Below are 14,720 nucleotides of genomic sequence, written 5' to 3'. Positions count from 1 at the left end.
TGTGATATATATTTAGATTTTATATATTTAAGGCACCATGAGTCTCTTTTTGGTCGGTCCATATCACACGAAAGCGGAAATGCACTTCAGTTAAAATTTAATTTTTTTTAAAAAAATCAATTATTTATATTAAAAAAAAAAAAAAAACGGAAAGGGAAATTCAATTTGACTTTCCAAACACGAAAGCGGACTCGAACGTTATATAAGCTTCTGCTTCTCCGCCACTCTGAACTGACATCCTCCCTCCCTCTCTCTCAAAATAGCCCTATTGCTTTCTGATCAATTTTTCTCTATTGCTTTCTGATCAATTTTTCTCTATTGCTTTCTGATCAATTTTTCTCTATTGCTTTCTGATTTGCGCAATACTTCTCTTGCTTATCTGATTGATTCTTCTCGAGTGCTCGGCGATCTTAGAAATAAACGCCTTAGACATTGTTCTTCTCAGGTTTGCTTCTTCTTTGCATACTGTCTCTCCAATTAAACCTTGTTATCTTTTCGCTTAGGGTTTCTGGTTCATCATTTTTATCTTGAACCGTTTATGTCTATCCAAGAAGATATAACCTCTCAGATAATGGTGATGGGATCTGTGTTGGATTGTGTTTATCCGCCATCAGTAACAGTTCTTTTAGGTTTCTTTTTGATATCTGAGGGTTTTTCCGATGAATCGGTCATTAAATAACGAGATGGAGAACCGAAAGCTCGGGTGTTGTTATGTTGGAACTTTCAAGATTTTCTAGTGGCTGCTTATGTTCGATTATAAGTGTCCTCTGATTGATCCTGTTTGTATTCCTGATGTAAAAGGAAAAGTGTATGTTTTCTTGGAATGGATGTCAGATGGATTGCTGATATAGCTTTTTTATTTTATGCGTTCTTGCGAGGAACGTCACATCTAGGAAAGAACGGTTCTTGGATTCAGTTTGACATGTATTTTTCATCTTTCTCTATAGTATGGACACCAAGATGGCAAGAGGCAGCAGAGATACAATCGGAAAGTCAGTTTATAGTGGGACTTCTACACAAGTTGTTCCCAGAAAATATCGAGTCTTGCCCAAGGATCAACCAAGGAATAAGCCCTATAATGGCACTAGGAACTCAATAGTTTGGACTCCAGAGCAGTCTCATGTCTCATCTGAGAAGCGTCCAAGAAAAATGTTGAATTGTGACAGAAGGAATCCAGTGGCTTCAAGTAACAGAGATGGTGAATTATCCGATAGTAATGCTCCAAAGACTCAAGGAAGGGTCTGTAAATTCTGGGTCTCTGACAAATGCCTGAAGGGCGATAAATGCAACTTTCTGCACTCATGGTTTCATGGAGAAGGATTTGCAATGTTGGCCACGCTTGAAGGGCACAAAAAGGTATTTCCTTTGGCCTAATTGTTTCCTTGTATTGTATACCCTGTCTTCTTGACTTGTATAAACATGTAAGTAGATCAAAAGAGCTGGATATAACTTCATGCTCCTTGTTAATTGACCTTGAATTGACTCACTGGAGCTTCTATCTTGTATAAACAGAGATTAAGTGTTTCTAGAAACAGTGTTGTGAAGTTTTGTCATTCATTGATGTTTGTTCTTCTACTTTTCATTAGCCTTTTCGAGTCATTATTTGATTGTGGAAGCTCCATTGTGATTAGGTTATCAAGGGGATTGCTCTTCCTTCTGGCTCTGAAAAGCTCTATTCAGCCAGTAAGGATGGTACTGCACGGGTTTGGGACTGCCATACTGGTCAATGTATTCAAGTGATTAATCTTGGTGCTGAGGTTGGTTCCTTAATCAGTGAGGGGCCATGGGTTTTTATTGGCATTCCGAATGTTGTCAAGGTTGGTTATGTCATTATCCTATTGTCATTATTAATTACTGTTTGAGATTGTGTTATAGTTGCAATCTCGCTTTGTATCTTCTAGTGTCGAGTTCATGGGCCTTGCTGGTAATTTTTGTAGGCCTGGAACATTCAGACAGGTGCAGAATTCAATCTGGAAGGACCAGTAGGTCAAGTTAATGCTATGGTTGTTGGCGACAACATGCTTTTGGCAGGGGCGCAGGTAAATGCTTCATTTGCAATATGGAATTCCTTTTAACTTGTGTCACTAGGCTTAAGCTACTTTGCTGGGTTGGAAAATAAATTCTGAAAGTTGGATAGTTCTAATTGTTTGAGCAAATGCATCTAACTGATGTATTGTGGGGTTTCAAGAATTTAAGTCCATCATAAGATCAGTTGTTAAAAATTTTTCCTGTCATTGATATCGCTGGACAGAGCCATTTTGGCAGGTTTTCATGACTCTGATTATATCTTTAAGATTAGTTACTTAAAATTTGCTCTCATTGGTGTTGCAGGATGGAACTATTTTGGTCTGGAAAGGCAATACTGAAACTGATCCATTTCAAAAAGTCGCTTGCTTGAAAGGCCACACTAGCCCTGTGGTATGTTTATGTATTGGAAGGGGAAGGCTATACTCAGGATCAATTGCTGGTACAATAAGGGTATGTTGTTGATATTAAGAAAATTTTCTGCTACTAATTTTCGTGTCAACATACAGCTTCTTCATACAAAGTATCCTGTATATCTTTCTTTCTCTTTTTTCTTTATGTCTATTATCTTAATTTCATTGGTTATTTCTGTCATATACTCTGCAAGATAGGTCATTTTCCATGGTAACTCTTTCTTATGAGTATCAAGTAAACTCTGCCCCCTTGTCTTTTGAAATTTGATTTAAGCCGGAAGAGATGAAATTCAATATTAGAATATTCAAACTTGTAAGTAGTATACCAACTAAGGAATACAATTAGCTATTAACGTTAAGGTTGATTTTTTTTTTTAATTTCAACTCTGTGGGATATGAGTGAGAACATAATATAAATAAAATAAAAACTTGAGAGAAAATATTATTCCAATTACAAATTAATTCCATATCTAATTTAAGTTGTGTTTTTGTTATTGCTTAATATGTGAGAATAAAAATCTATAGTTTTCATATTGAAATATGAATTTAATTGATTAATTTATGTTTCAAATATGTAAATTATGATTAACTTTCAGATGTCAAAGAAACTTAAAATGTAGGAATTGGAAGGAAATAAAACAAGGTTGAACTAGTTCCCTCTGTTGTAACTTTCTGAACCATGAGTAACTTTGGTATTGATTATTGTTCTCTTCTATTCTTTAATTCTTGTCATCTTGCGGAGTACAGTGTGTATTTGTGTTGTTTTACATGAGAATTTTTTCCTAGTATCGATATATTCATTTTTTAACGTTACATGGTCTCCATTTTGTTGTCTTTGCTTATCTGATTAATAAGTGACCTTCGCACAAATCATTCGATTTCATGTGATAATATTTTCTCGATATGCACAAGTATCATTTACCATTTCCTTTTAAATATAAAACCAGGTTTGGGCCCTTGACACACTGCAGCTTGTTACATCATTGAAAGGGCATAAAGAGGCAGTTACATCTCTTCTTTGTTGGGATCAGTTTTTGTTATCATGCTCATTGGATCGAACTTTAAAATTCTGGGGTACATCTGAAAAAGGTGTCTTGGAAGTATTCTATACGCACACTGAACAACAGGTATCATTTATTTCCAGCCTTTTCTCCGGATACCGAGCTAATTTCCCGATGCTATTCTGCTGTGGGTGTCACAGATTGTGTGGACTAGGACCTGGACAAGGTTCCTTTGCATTTTGCTTTTTTGTCTATCCATCATGTTTCTTTTTTTTTTTTTTTTTTTTTTTTGTGGCTGTCGTGTTAGTCATAAGATCCTGGTAACTTTTGAATTTTCTTCATTTCTCAAATTCCACGTCTGGCACTTAGTGACAAGTATATAATAATCGAAGTTCACTGAATATATTTGGATAAAAGCTGGCTGATCATGGGCTGTAGATAGATTTAGAAATGTTTTTGTTTCTTTATTCTCACAGTTTACCTGCTGCTGCTACTTCAGAATCTTCTCTTTGTCTGCTTAATCGCTATATTTCCACTTGTGTTTGCGTCTCTTCTTGTTATTCACTTTGTCCATTCATAGCGTTGCTGCTACTCAAAATCTTTTTGGGAAAAAAAGGTGGGATGAGAGTAGGAACTATATAAAGTTCAAATTCTGATATAGTAGCTATTTGTTTATCTTCACTTGGATTTATTTGCTAGTCCTATTATGAAGCTAAGTTGTACATTTTTTCATCTCTTTAGGCTAATTTGCACGTCTTGCTCAAGACTTTTGATGGTGATATTTTGGAATTGGAATTAATTTCATGAAATAATTTTGTTTGGACCAGGGTATACTTTCACTCTGTGGGATTGCTGATGTGGAAGACAAACCAATTTTGTTTTGCTCTTCTAATGACAACATTATCCATCTATATGACTTGCCATCGTAAGTATCAGTTAATTCTTGTGCATTATGTGTCTTAACAGAATCCTTCTTTTGTAACATTTATAACCATATTTCTTAGATTCACTGAGCGGGGTAAGATATTTTCCAAACATGAAGTTCGTCTAATCGAGATTGGGCCAGGAGGCCTCTTTTTCACGGGGGACGGAAGCGGCAAGTTGACCGTCTGGAACCTTTCATCACTATTGGGATTGTAAAGGAGACATTAGAGAATTGTATAGGACAAAGTCCTTGGTTAAAATTGTTTTGGCTGTACATAAAAATTTTGTACCGCACATGATCTGTATATATATAACAATAATAATTGCAAGTTATTAATTTATTTGTGCATTAGCTTAACAACTTAATTATCAATTATGTTTTACTTTCAACTTGAATTGACTCATCATTTTCATTGTAAATCCAATTATGTTTTTGTAGCACATTTCGTGAACTGGATTATGCTTTATTGAGATTGTAATTTACCCCCTTGTTTTTATTTGCTTGTTGTAGGTAGTACTAGTAGCCTATAAATTATCTATTTGTACTTGATCCGGACTATTTATATTATTTATTATATATAACATTAATGTATATATAAATTATTTGAATTTATTAATTATATGTAGAGTAACACTAAAATATGAACACGTTTTATGTGTAAAACAAATTTAAAATTTTTTTATTTAATAATATGAGCACATTTGAATAGAAATATTCTATCCCTACTTCTACATCCAGTTTCATCAATTAGGGTGAAGGAAAAAGGTAACCCGTTAAAACTTTCTTTCTCCCACTAAAGCTTGATGAAGCTACTTTATCCTTGATTTGATGAGTCTTCAACGATTTTTTGTGCGCTTGTAATAATCTCCGTTTGAATTCTCTTTTTTTTATCTCTTTTAATCTCAAAGTTCAATTGTTTTATTTTTTCCATCCAAATCTTTTACCTTTCATTCCTCTCAAACTCTCACATCTCTTGTAACCTTCTAATTTTACAAGTTGGTAGAACTTATGATCTTATTTAAGCTTCTTTTTTGTCTTATCAACTTTGGAAAATTATAATATATTTCAATATCAAATATAAGTCATGATAATTAAAATATTTTAATATAATATATTAAAAAATAATTAATATATACCGATTGTTTACATAAAACACTCAGTAAATCAAACATTTCTAATATTTTCACAAATTCAATAAAATTGATATCGAATCCTTCTTCCTTACTCTCTCGTTAGCCCATAAAACTGTAATAAAATTTCCTTCCTAAGAGAAAGACCTTTGACTTCTTGTTGAAGGGGACGACAAATTCTCTCATATAATAATTTCTCTTCCTTTTAATTCATACAGTAAGTTAACATTCAATAACACGGGTTATGTGTGTGTGTATATATATATATTATTTTTAGTTCGTAAATATAATAATTAATTAGGTAAACATTTTTAAAATTTGTATGTAACTATAATTAACTCTATGATATTAAAAGATAATATTTAAATATCTGTAATAAATATATTTATCAGCAAAGGCCGAATAATAGTTAAAGCTTTAATATGATTATCATATAACTATAAACTAATAAATATAACATAATAATTTATTTTATTCTTTAAAAAATTACAAACAAAAAAAAAAAATTCATTTTCAAAATAGAACTGAACTCATTAGTCCCCAACAGAAGCACCTACCAAACTTTTTCCTTTCGCCGTTGTAAAATCTTTGATCTCCTCCTGATCTTCCTGTAAGAATCAAACGTCTGTCCGAGCACTCACACCCAAAACTCTCCCATAAAAAATGTTGGCGCAATAATATGTGAAGATAAAGGTTAAAAACAAAACATGAGGTTATACACAAGACGAGAATAAATTTCAGAGAGATGCAGGGCGATGAGGCCAGGGTCTTGCTAGGCTTCCCCCCTAATTCTCGTCCAACTTTATCTCAGGTACTTATTTATGTGTTTCCATTTTTCCTACTATTTCCGATTCTATGTTTTCCTTTTCGATGTTTATCGGATCTATTTTAGCGTTAATTTTTTAGGGTTATAAGGATCGTGATTAACGAACCAAATTAACTTAGTTGTGAACTGAGATTTTTGTTGTTTCAGTTGACTTGACGTTGAATTTTTTTCATTTGTTACTTGAAGCTTCAGCCGAATCACTTGCTTTGCTCAATTGAAATGAATTTGCGAAGTTGATAGTTTTATAACTTTGAATCACTAAAATTTTTATGACTTTTTTTTTTTCTTTGTAATTAGCATTACTTACGTGTTAAACTTATGAATGTTGCATCAGTTTAGTTATTTTCTCTTTCTCTTTGGTAGGTTAAGGCTGCTTATAAAAGCAAAGTATGGGAATCTCATCCTGACCTCTTTCCAGCGTATGAGAAGCCACTTGCCGATTCTAAATTCAAATTGGTGAGCAATTAGGCAACCAGAAACTAATGTTGTTGTTGTTCATGCGCGGTTTGCTTTGTCCATTAGCCGTAGTGCTTAAAAGAAATTATCTTTTTGGGAGTTGATGTTTAAAGTAAAATAATAATAACTAAAGAAACCCCATTTTTGCCTTCTTATTCTCTTGTTGGGGGTAGCAGATGATTTTGCTGCATTTTCTTGCTCAACTTGTTATAAGGCCTCAACAGGTCTAAGCCTGTCCAAACCAACATACTTTTTTTGTTCTCTAGTTGTAACTGAGGATTGAGTTAAACAGTTTTCATGCTTTAAGTATTCAATTGTAAACAGGCTAAAATATCAGGAAAAAGTTTGCCTAGAATTTTTCTGTTCATGGTAGTTACTACAATCCCAGTGGAGTATCTGGGTAATTATTTTTCCTCTGGAGATGCTTACTGTAATATTTTTCCTATTCTATTTAATTTCCTGACAGTGAGTGAGGAGTACTTCCATTTTCTACGATTAAATTGTAAAGTGAAGGAAATGAGGGGAAGGACACAAGGGTTTTTAAAAGGGAAATGAATTATTCTTATTTGGATAACTAATTGAAAGAAAAGAAAGGGAGAAAGTTGTAATGGATATTTCAACTATATGATAAATTAAGAGAGTAACAAATCAGATATTTGTGGACGAACCAGAATTCATCATTGAAAGAAAGTTAACCTCTTTCCTTTCTCCTTTTCTCCTAATCTTGGGGAATGAAAGAAATGGATATTTAAGAGAAATGGAGAAATGTTTACCATCCTTCCCTTTCCCTTTTGTTTCTCAATTTTTAATCCAGACCTTTCAATTCAAACATAGTTTAACAAGGTTAGAAGCTAAATGGAATGTAATTTTAGCAATAAGCTCCTCGAACCTTTTTGTTTTTCTTTCTTTGGCATCTAACATTAAACACACTTCCTCCCTGTTTTTCTCAAGTGCAATTCTAGTAATATTACCTACCTATAAAATCTTGACATAACAATTGTATAAAAACTTGAGTTACCTTTTACCCTTGAGAAAAATTGTAGAGGTTAAAGCTTTGATTATCTCATGCAACAGTTGAATGTACCATTTATTTAAGTCCTTCCTCCTATTTGCTTTACAACAGTTGAGTTACCTTCTATTCGTGAATTGTTATTACAATAATGAACTCCATGTATATTAATTTAAGTTTATAACTTAAAAGAGCATAAACCTTCTCATTTTTTTTCACTTGCATGTTTCTTGATTATTAGCTTGTTATATTGTAAGACCATCAGATTTTGATCGTCACTGCATGCAGTTTTAGTTAATAGTTGTGAGTGTAAGAGCATCAGCCACCTCCATCCACCCCAAGGCCCTAAAAGAAAGAAGAGATATTAGCAATAATCTACAACTTTCTATATGGTACATTTTATTCTCCATAGTATTTCATTCTGAAATTAATATTTAAATGTGCTACAGATTTCAGAAGCCTATGCATGCCTACTATCTGGTAATTCTCTTGCCTTTATATTGTGAGGAAGATTAGACGTATTCTTTGGAGGTCTTGGTTTGCAAACTCCCAAATGAACTACAAGATTCATTTGGCTACGGGATACTCCTGATTAACTATATCATGCCACATAATGACTCTAGACTTTACAAACTTACAGTTTCAAATTCTAATTATAATGTATAGTTTTGCCTCTGAGGGTCATGCTGTTATTCCTTCAATCATGAACCTGAGTTTGTGAATCTTGTTCATCAGTTCCATGTTTTATGCTCACTGATTTTCTGCGCTACTTGTTTCCTTTCTCATTTTCGTTTTTGGAGTTTACCCTCACTTTCTACTTTAGATTTGGTAATTAGTTCAGGAAGGAGTTATTTCAATGGTTTTGAGGAATAAATTGTCTTCCAGCATGGTCTTTTGCAAGCGTGCACCAGGATATTTGCACTTGGGAAAGGAATTCCAGTGTGTCAAACGGGCCAATTTATTGTAAGAGTGAAATTTCTTTCTTCCCCCTTTTCCTGGTGGATGCTATTGATGTGTGAAACAGTTGTCTGAGCATCCAAGATACTCCATGTTATAGTATTTGCTTTGAGTTCCTAAAAATTGTTTACACATAATGGTTCACTTTCTCTTGAAAGACTCTCTACTCTGATGTGAAAAAGTTGTATGTTTCTTACGGCATCACTTATTTGGTGCATTTATAAGCAAATATCATCATTAAAAGTTTGAAATAATGCTCCTAAACTACAGGATTGTGTTTTTACTCTGAGACAAAATTCATGGAGAATTAATTTTCAAATAATATTTTTGTGAATAATGTTAAATCTTAATTGTTGATCTGTTGTTAAATTTTGTGATTCTTAAAATATATGGGATGGTTGAATAGTATCTCCTGCTGATTCAAGATATATATGAATGTGTCATTCAACGTAAATCCTTTGTGTTGATTGTTCTGCCGTTGACTTACATGCTTATTTTTTGATCAGTTACAATAGTGGGGAGTCTGTAAAGTTTTCTGCACATCGTTTTCTAATATCTGCATGGATTTAAAACAACCAGAGTATTAGGAGAACAAGCTGTCCAAGTAATCTATGTTTTTTTTCTACAATTATTTTCATATGGATACAAGAGTTGCTAGTGCTTTTCTGTTTATTTATTTTAGTTTTTCCTTCAGTGTTCTAACAGCCAAATAATACAAAGTTGTTTTCCACGCTGCAAATGGTTGAAGAAATGGCCCCACTTCGGTCAACAGGATATGTTGACCCCGGATGGGAACATGGTGTAGCTCAAGATGAGAGGAAAAAGAAGGTTAAATGCAATTATTGTGGGAAAATAGTGAGTGGTGGAATATTCAGGTTGAAACAACATTTAGCTAGAATATCTGGGGAAGTTACTCACTGTGAAAAAGTTCCAGATGAAGTATGCTTAAATATGAGAAAAAATCTGGAAGGTTGTCGTTCTGGTCGGAAAAGGAGACAATCTGGATATGAACCGGCACCTTTGGCTTTCCGTTCTCCTGAGGGCAATGAGACAGAAGAATCACCTCCTGATTACAAACACAAAGGCAAGAAAGTGATGAGTGATAAGAACTTACTTATAAGATATGCACCACTTCGATCATTAGGATATGTGGACCCTGGTTGGGAACATTGTGTCCCTCAAGATGAAAAGAAGAAAAGGGTAAAATGCAATTACTGTGAGAAAATAATTAGTGGGGGCATAAATCGTTTTAAACAGCATCTGGCTAGAATCCCTGGTGAAGTTGCATGTTGTGAAAAGGCACCTGAGGATGTTTATCTTAAAATTAAGGAGAACATGAAGTGGCACCGCACTGGTAGAAGACATCGAAAACCTGATACTAAAGAGATATCTGCTTTCTATGGGCACTCAGATAATGAAGATGAGGAGCAGGAGGAAAGGTTTAGACAGTATATGAGTAAGGACATGCTGGCAGTTGATGATAAAGTTTCCGACAGTGATATCAGAAACAATGTTAGGGGTAGGTCCCCTTGTAGCAGCGTCAGCGGTGCTGAACCAGTACTCAAAAGATCAAGATTAGATTCAGTCTTCCTGAAGTCACTCAAAAGCCAGACATCACACATGAAGCAAGTTAAACCAAAGATGGGTATTGAGAAGAAAGCACGGAAAGAAGTGATATCTGCTATATGCAAATTCTTTCATCATGCTGGAATCCCTTCCAGTGCAGCAAACTCTCCATATTTCCATAAGATGCTAGAGTTGGTTGGACAGTATGGGCAAGGACTGCAGGGCTCCATGAGCCGGCTTATATCTGGTCGATATCTTCAAGATGAAATTGCTAGTTTTAAAGAGCATTATTCAGAGTTTAAGGCATCCTGGGCAATTACTGGTTGTTCAATTTTGGCTGATAGCTGGAATGACATTCAGGGCAGGATATTAATTAACTTTCTCGTAGCTTGCCCTCGTGGTGTGTATTTTCATTCTTCCATTGATGCATCTGAGATAATAGAAGATGCTGGCAACCTTTATAAATGGTTGGACAAAGTAGTGGGGGAGATTGGTGAAGAAAATGTAGTCCAGGTAAAAACTCCTTGCTTGTGCTTCTCTCAGGTGTCTTCATTTAACTACAATTGATTAGCAGGCTGCTAAGCTGTTTTTCTTCTCTGCTTTTATAACAGGTAATTACCATGAACACTGCTAGTTTCAAGTCTGCAGGCAAGATGCTTGAAGAGAAAAGACGAAATCTATTTTGGACACCGTGTGCTGTTCATTCCATTGATAGAATGCTGGAAGATTTTTTGAATATAAAATGTGTAGGGAATTGCGTAGATAAAGCAAAAAGAATTACTAGGTTCATTTATAACAGCACATGGTTGTTGAGTTTTATGAAGAAAGAATTCACCAGGGGACAGGAAATTCTTAGACCAGCTGTTACAAAGTTTGCTACTTGTTTTTTCACTTTACAGAGTTTGTTGGACCACAGGATTGGCCTTAGAAGAATGCTTCAATCAAACAAATGGCTTTCTTCCCGGTTGGCCAAATCAGTTGAAGGTAAAGAAGTCGAAAAAATTGTCTTAAATGTCACATTTTGGAAGAAGGTACAATATGTGAGAAAATCTTTAGAACCAGTTGCAGATGTTGTGCAAAAGATATACGGTGATGACAGCCGATCAATGCCTTTTTTGTATAATGATATGTTTCGAGCTAAGCATGTGATTAAGACCATCCATGGTGATGATATGCGAAAATATGGACCTTTCTGGAGTGTGATAGACAGCCACTGGAGCTCATTGTTCCATCATCCTCTTTACGTGGCTGCTTACTTTCTCAATCCGTCATATCGTTACCGTCCAGATTTTGTAATGGTATGAGAAATGGTGACTACTAGGTTAATAAAATATTTAGTCCTGCCAATCCTAATTTATTTATTGTGTGACAGCATCCTGAGGTCATTCGTGGTCTAAATGAATGTATTGTTCGACTGGAAGCAGACAGTGCAAAAAGGATATCTGCATCTATGCAGGTAATGGCTTCCTACAGATTTGGTATTTCTTCTATTAGATTTAGGGCAGGATTAGTGGCAGACTTTATCTGATTCCTTATTTGGTCATTCAAATATCCATAAGGCTCACTATATGCCCATGGAATCTTCGCTTACATTTCTTTCATTGGCAATTCATTGTTTTTTCATCAGATACCTGATTATGTATCTGCAAAAGCTGATTTTGGAACAGAATTGGCTATAAGTACAAGAACTGAGCTTGATCCAGGTGATTTGGCATAACAAATGGATTTTTCAGTAAAAAATAGCAGCATTTATACTCAATTTGAAGTTGGTTTAATAGAAGTTTGTATTATCCATATTATTAGCTTCATGGTGGCAACAACATGGGATAAGTTGCTTAGAGCTTCAACGAATTGCCATCCGAATACTAAGCCAGACATGCTCATCTATTGGATGTGAACATACATGGAGTTTATATGATCAAGTTCACAACCAAAGGCATAACAGCCTGTCCCGGAAACGATGGAATGATCTTACCTATGTTCACTATAACTTGCGACTTAGAGAACGCCAGCTTGGGAGGAAGCCAGATGAATTAGTTTCCTTCGACAGTGCAATGCTAGAAAGTTTGGTGGATGACTGGCTTCTTGAGTCAGAGAAACAAGTCATGCAAGAAGATGAGGTACTCCAGACGTTTTATGCCTGCATCTACCTTTCCTTCTCATACTTTGCTGCTGACAACTACTTTTCTCTTTAGCATTACATTAGATTTCTCTTTGAATCCTTTGTTCTGTTTCAGGAGATACTACATTGCGAGATGGAACAACTTTATGGAGATGAAGTGGATGAGAATGAACATGAGGAAACTAGACCTGGGTATATGGTAACAATGGCTAGTATAATTGAGCCTTTGGAGGTTAATCCTGCAGCTGGAGGTGTTACCACTGATGATGATGGTCTTGATTTTCTTGAAGATGATTTGACAGATTAGTTAACTTACATGTGGCTCATCAGACTCACGAGTAAGCTGTGAGATGCAAGTACATAATAACTGGGTATTGATGAGAAAAATGATTTTATGTTATCAATGACCATTTCTTATCCTCAAGAAGTTGTTTCACATGTATTGTTAAGTTGTTCATATAGTGCTCATTAATTAAACTTTGATGTGTTTCCAGTACATATTTTTTCTACTGGTAAGTTAGCTAACCCAGTTGATGCAAGTTAGTTGAGTTAGTGACTTGTTTACTCCCTGATAGTACTTTCGTGCCACCAATTGGAAATTGTATCTATGATAGCTTATTTGCATGCTTTGGTGATTCATCCAAGTGCAGAGTGCTCTAGTATTCATAGGATTACATATAATCAACCATAGGACCACTAATTAAATAGGTAGCTTATTTGGGTTTCAAGTTTGCAAACCATGGGTCTCACTTGGTTGAGGGGTTCTTGTATCTCATTTTTAAAGTTCACTATTTCTCACTCATGTTCAATGTAATCGCTGTTATTACAGGTGCAAGGGGCAATTGTTCAACCTCAGGTAATCTTCTACTAATGAAATTTCACTTTTTCAACTTATTATCAAATTTTCTATCATTCGGGTTTGTCTTTGATGGTCAGATATGTACACACAAGTTGTTCGAAGTGGAGTTCCAAGGGCATACCCAGGAAGAAGAAATCATACTTTGGTTCAGATTCCCTTCCTGCTTATCGTTCTTGGAGCTGTTGGACTTGGGGGATTTAATGCTGCCAGGTTAATATGGGCTAGTCTTCTTCTGAATATTGATTAATCTTACAAACAATTTTGGTGATTGGAATTACGTGTTCATTTTACTGCTCAGGGCTTATAAAAAGCAGAAACAAGCATGTCCTCATCATCCGTTCCTTCCCTGATTCATCCTCAAGTGGAACTATGATCTGATGTCGTGGAATTTTAGTAACAATCTGTGATAGTGGTGTGCCAAGAGATCGGGCGCAATAGGGTCCCAGTCCAGTCCTCAAAGAAATGACACCCCAATTGTGTTAGAATATAGTTGAAATGTGAATGTACCCAATGTGCATGCCTATTCCTTCTTGAATGGTCATTTATAAGTATCAGTTACCCAGCCGAGCCTGGCATTATTGATTTTCGGATAGTCGAGTGGGTAGAAGAAATGTATATGCAATGTTTGGTGAGTTTCTGCCTGGCTAGGCTGGATTTCAGGGAGTACGTCTTTTAAAATCCTAGAGTTGATTCAAACACTTGATACACGATCTTCCGTCTGTTTGACTTAAATGCAGAAACTCCACTAAAGCCTCCCTTGAAGTATAAATCCGATATTGATGAGTCAGGAGGTTATCAAACATTTGCATTATCAAAAGATTATCTGGAAGAGATATAATCTTTTTGTTTTAGTTGGGAATTGAGATGCACGTATTGATAGTATCAACGAATCATGCAGAAATTGTTTTAGATCTTTAAACACAGCTGAAGTTGTTCCATTTGATCTAAACAAAAAGTTTTTGGATAATTACGCATACATATAAAAACACTTCAATTAAGATATACAAGTATGTTCGATTTATTATGTTATGAAATTATTATTTATTGGAATAGTTATATAAATACATTGAATGTTAAATACTATTCAAAAATTAAACTAGTATGACATATTTAGTTCTATTCAATTATTTTATTTATTTTATACAATATAACATAATTCTATTTTCTTAATTTTAAAATAATCTATAATATATAAAGACAGTAGTTACTAATTAGTATTATATTTTTATTTTAAATATATTAAATTAATAAGATATAAAAGTATACTAATTACAATATCTATATTCAAGTTTTAATTTTGTTTTTGTCGAAAGAAAGCAACTAATTTTGCTTTAAATATTATTTATTTTTGGCGCATAGTTAATTCTACCTTTTAATTTTTTAAAAAAAATTGACCGAACACGTCGCAAGTTGAAATTGGATGCTGTCAAA

The 14,720-nt window shown here is 34.5% G+C and overlaps 2 protein-coding genes across 8 annotated transcripts; both read left to right on the top strand.

The window, feature by feature from the left end:
* The first annotated feature begins 228 nt into the window (after positions 1–228).
* On the top strand, positions 229–4,704 carry LOC110821177 (zinc finger CCCH domain-containing protein 48-like). Of its 2 annotated transcripts, XM_088220194.1 has the most exons (8): positions 229–445; positions 948–1,356; positions 1,632–1,817; positions 1,938–2,039; positions 2,332–2,478; positions 3,386–3,565; positions 4,267–4,364; positions 4,444–4,704. In XM_088220194.1, the coding sequence occupies exons 2-8, from the start codon at positions 949–951 to the stop codon at positions 4,577–4,579; spliced, it is 1,257 nt and encodes a 418-aa protein (XP_088076320.1). In that variant the 5' UTR covers positions 229–445; position 948; the 3' UTR covers positions 4,580–4,704. The 2 variants fall into 2 exon arrangements, with proteins under 2 accessions (XP_088076320.1, XP_088076319.1); XM_088220193.1 differs by having other exon boundaries at positions 229–1,356.
* Positions 4,705–6,006: 1,302 nt separating this feature from the next.
* Positions 6,007–14,140, top strand: LOC110821184 (Chaperone DnaJ-domain superfamily protein). Of its 6 annotated transcripts, none has more exons than XM_022050971.2 (6): positions 6,007–6,305; positions 6,684–6,776; positions 8,235–8,265; positions 8,622–8,748; positions 9,249–9,346; positions 9,437–9,595. In XM_022050971.2, the coding sequence occupies exons 1-5, from the start codon at positions 6,240–6,242 to the stop codon at positions 9,310–9,312; spliced, it is 381 nt and encodes a 126-aa protein (XP_021906663.1). In that variant the 5' UTR covers positions 6,007–6,239; the 3' UTR covers positions 9,313–9,346; positions 9,437–9,595. The 6 variants fall into 6 exon arrangements, with proteins under 6 accessions (XP_021906663.1, XP_021906682.1, XP_021906673.1 ...); XM_022050962.2 differs by lacking the exons at positions 8,622–8,748; positions 9,249–9,346; positions 9,437–9,595 and adding exons at positions 13,260–13,286; positions 13,367–13,499; positions 13,588–14,140 and having other exon boundaries at positions 6,020–6,305; XM_022050990.2 differs by lacking the exon at positions 8,235–8,265 and having other exon boundaries at positions 8,627–8,748.
* Positions 14,141–14,720: the final 580 nt, after the last annotated feature.

This window comes from Carica papaya, chromosome 5 (assembly GCF_054855325.1).
Source record: "Carica papaya isolate Zhongbai chromosome 5, ASM5485532v1, whole genome shotgun sequence".
Lineage (NCBI taxonomy): Eukaryota > Viridiplantae > Streptophyta > Magnoliopsida > Brassicales > Caricaceae > Carica > Carica papaya.
This window is presented reverse-complemented; position numbering and strand designations above follow the sequence as displayed.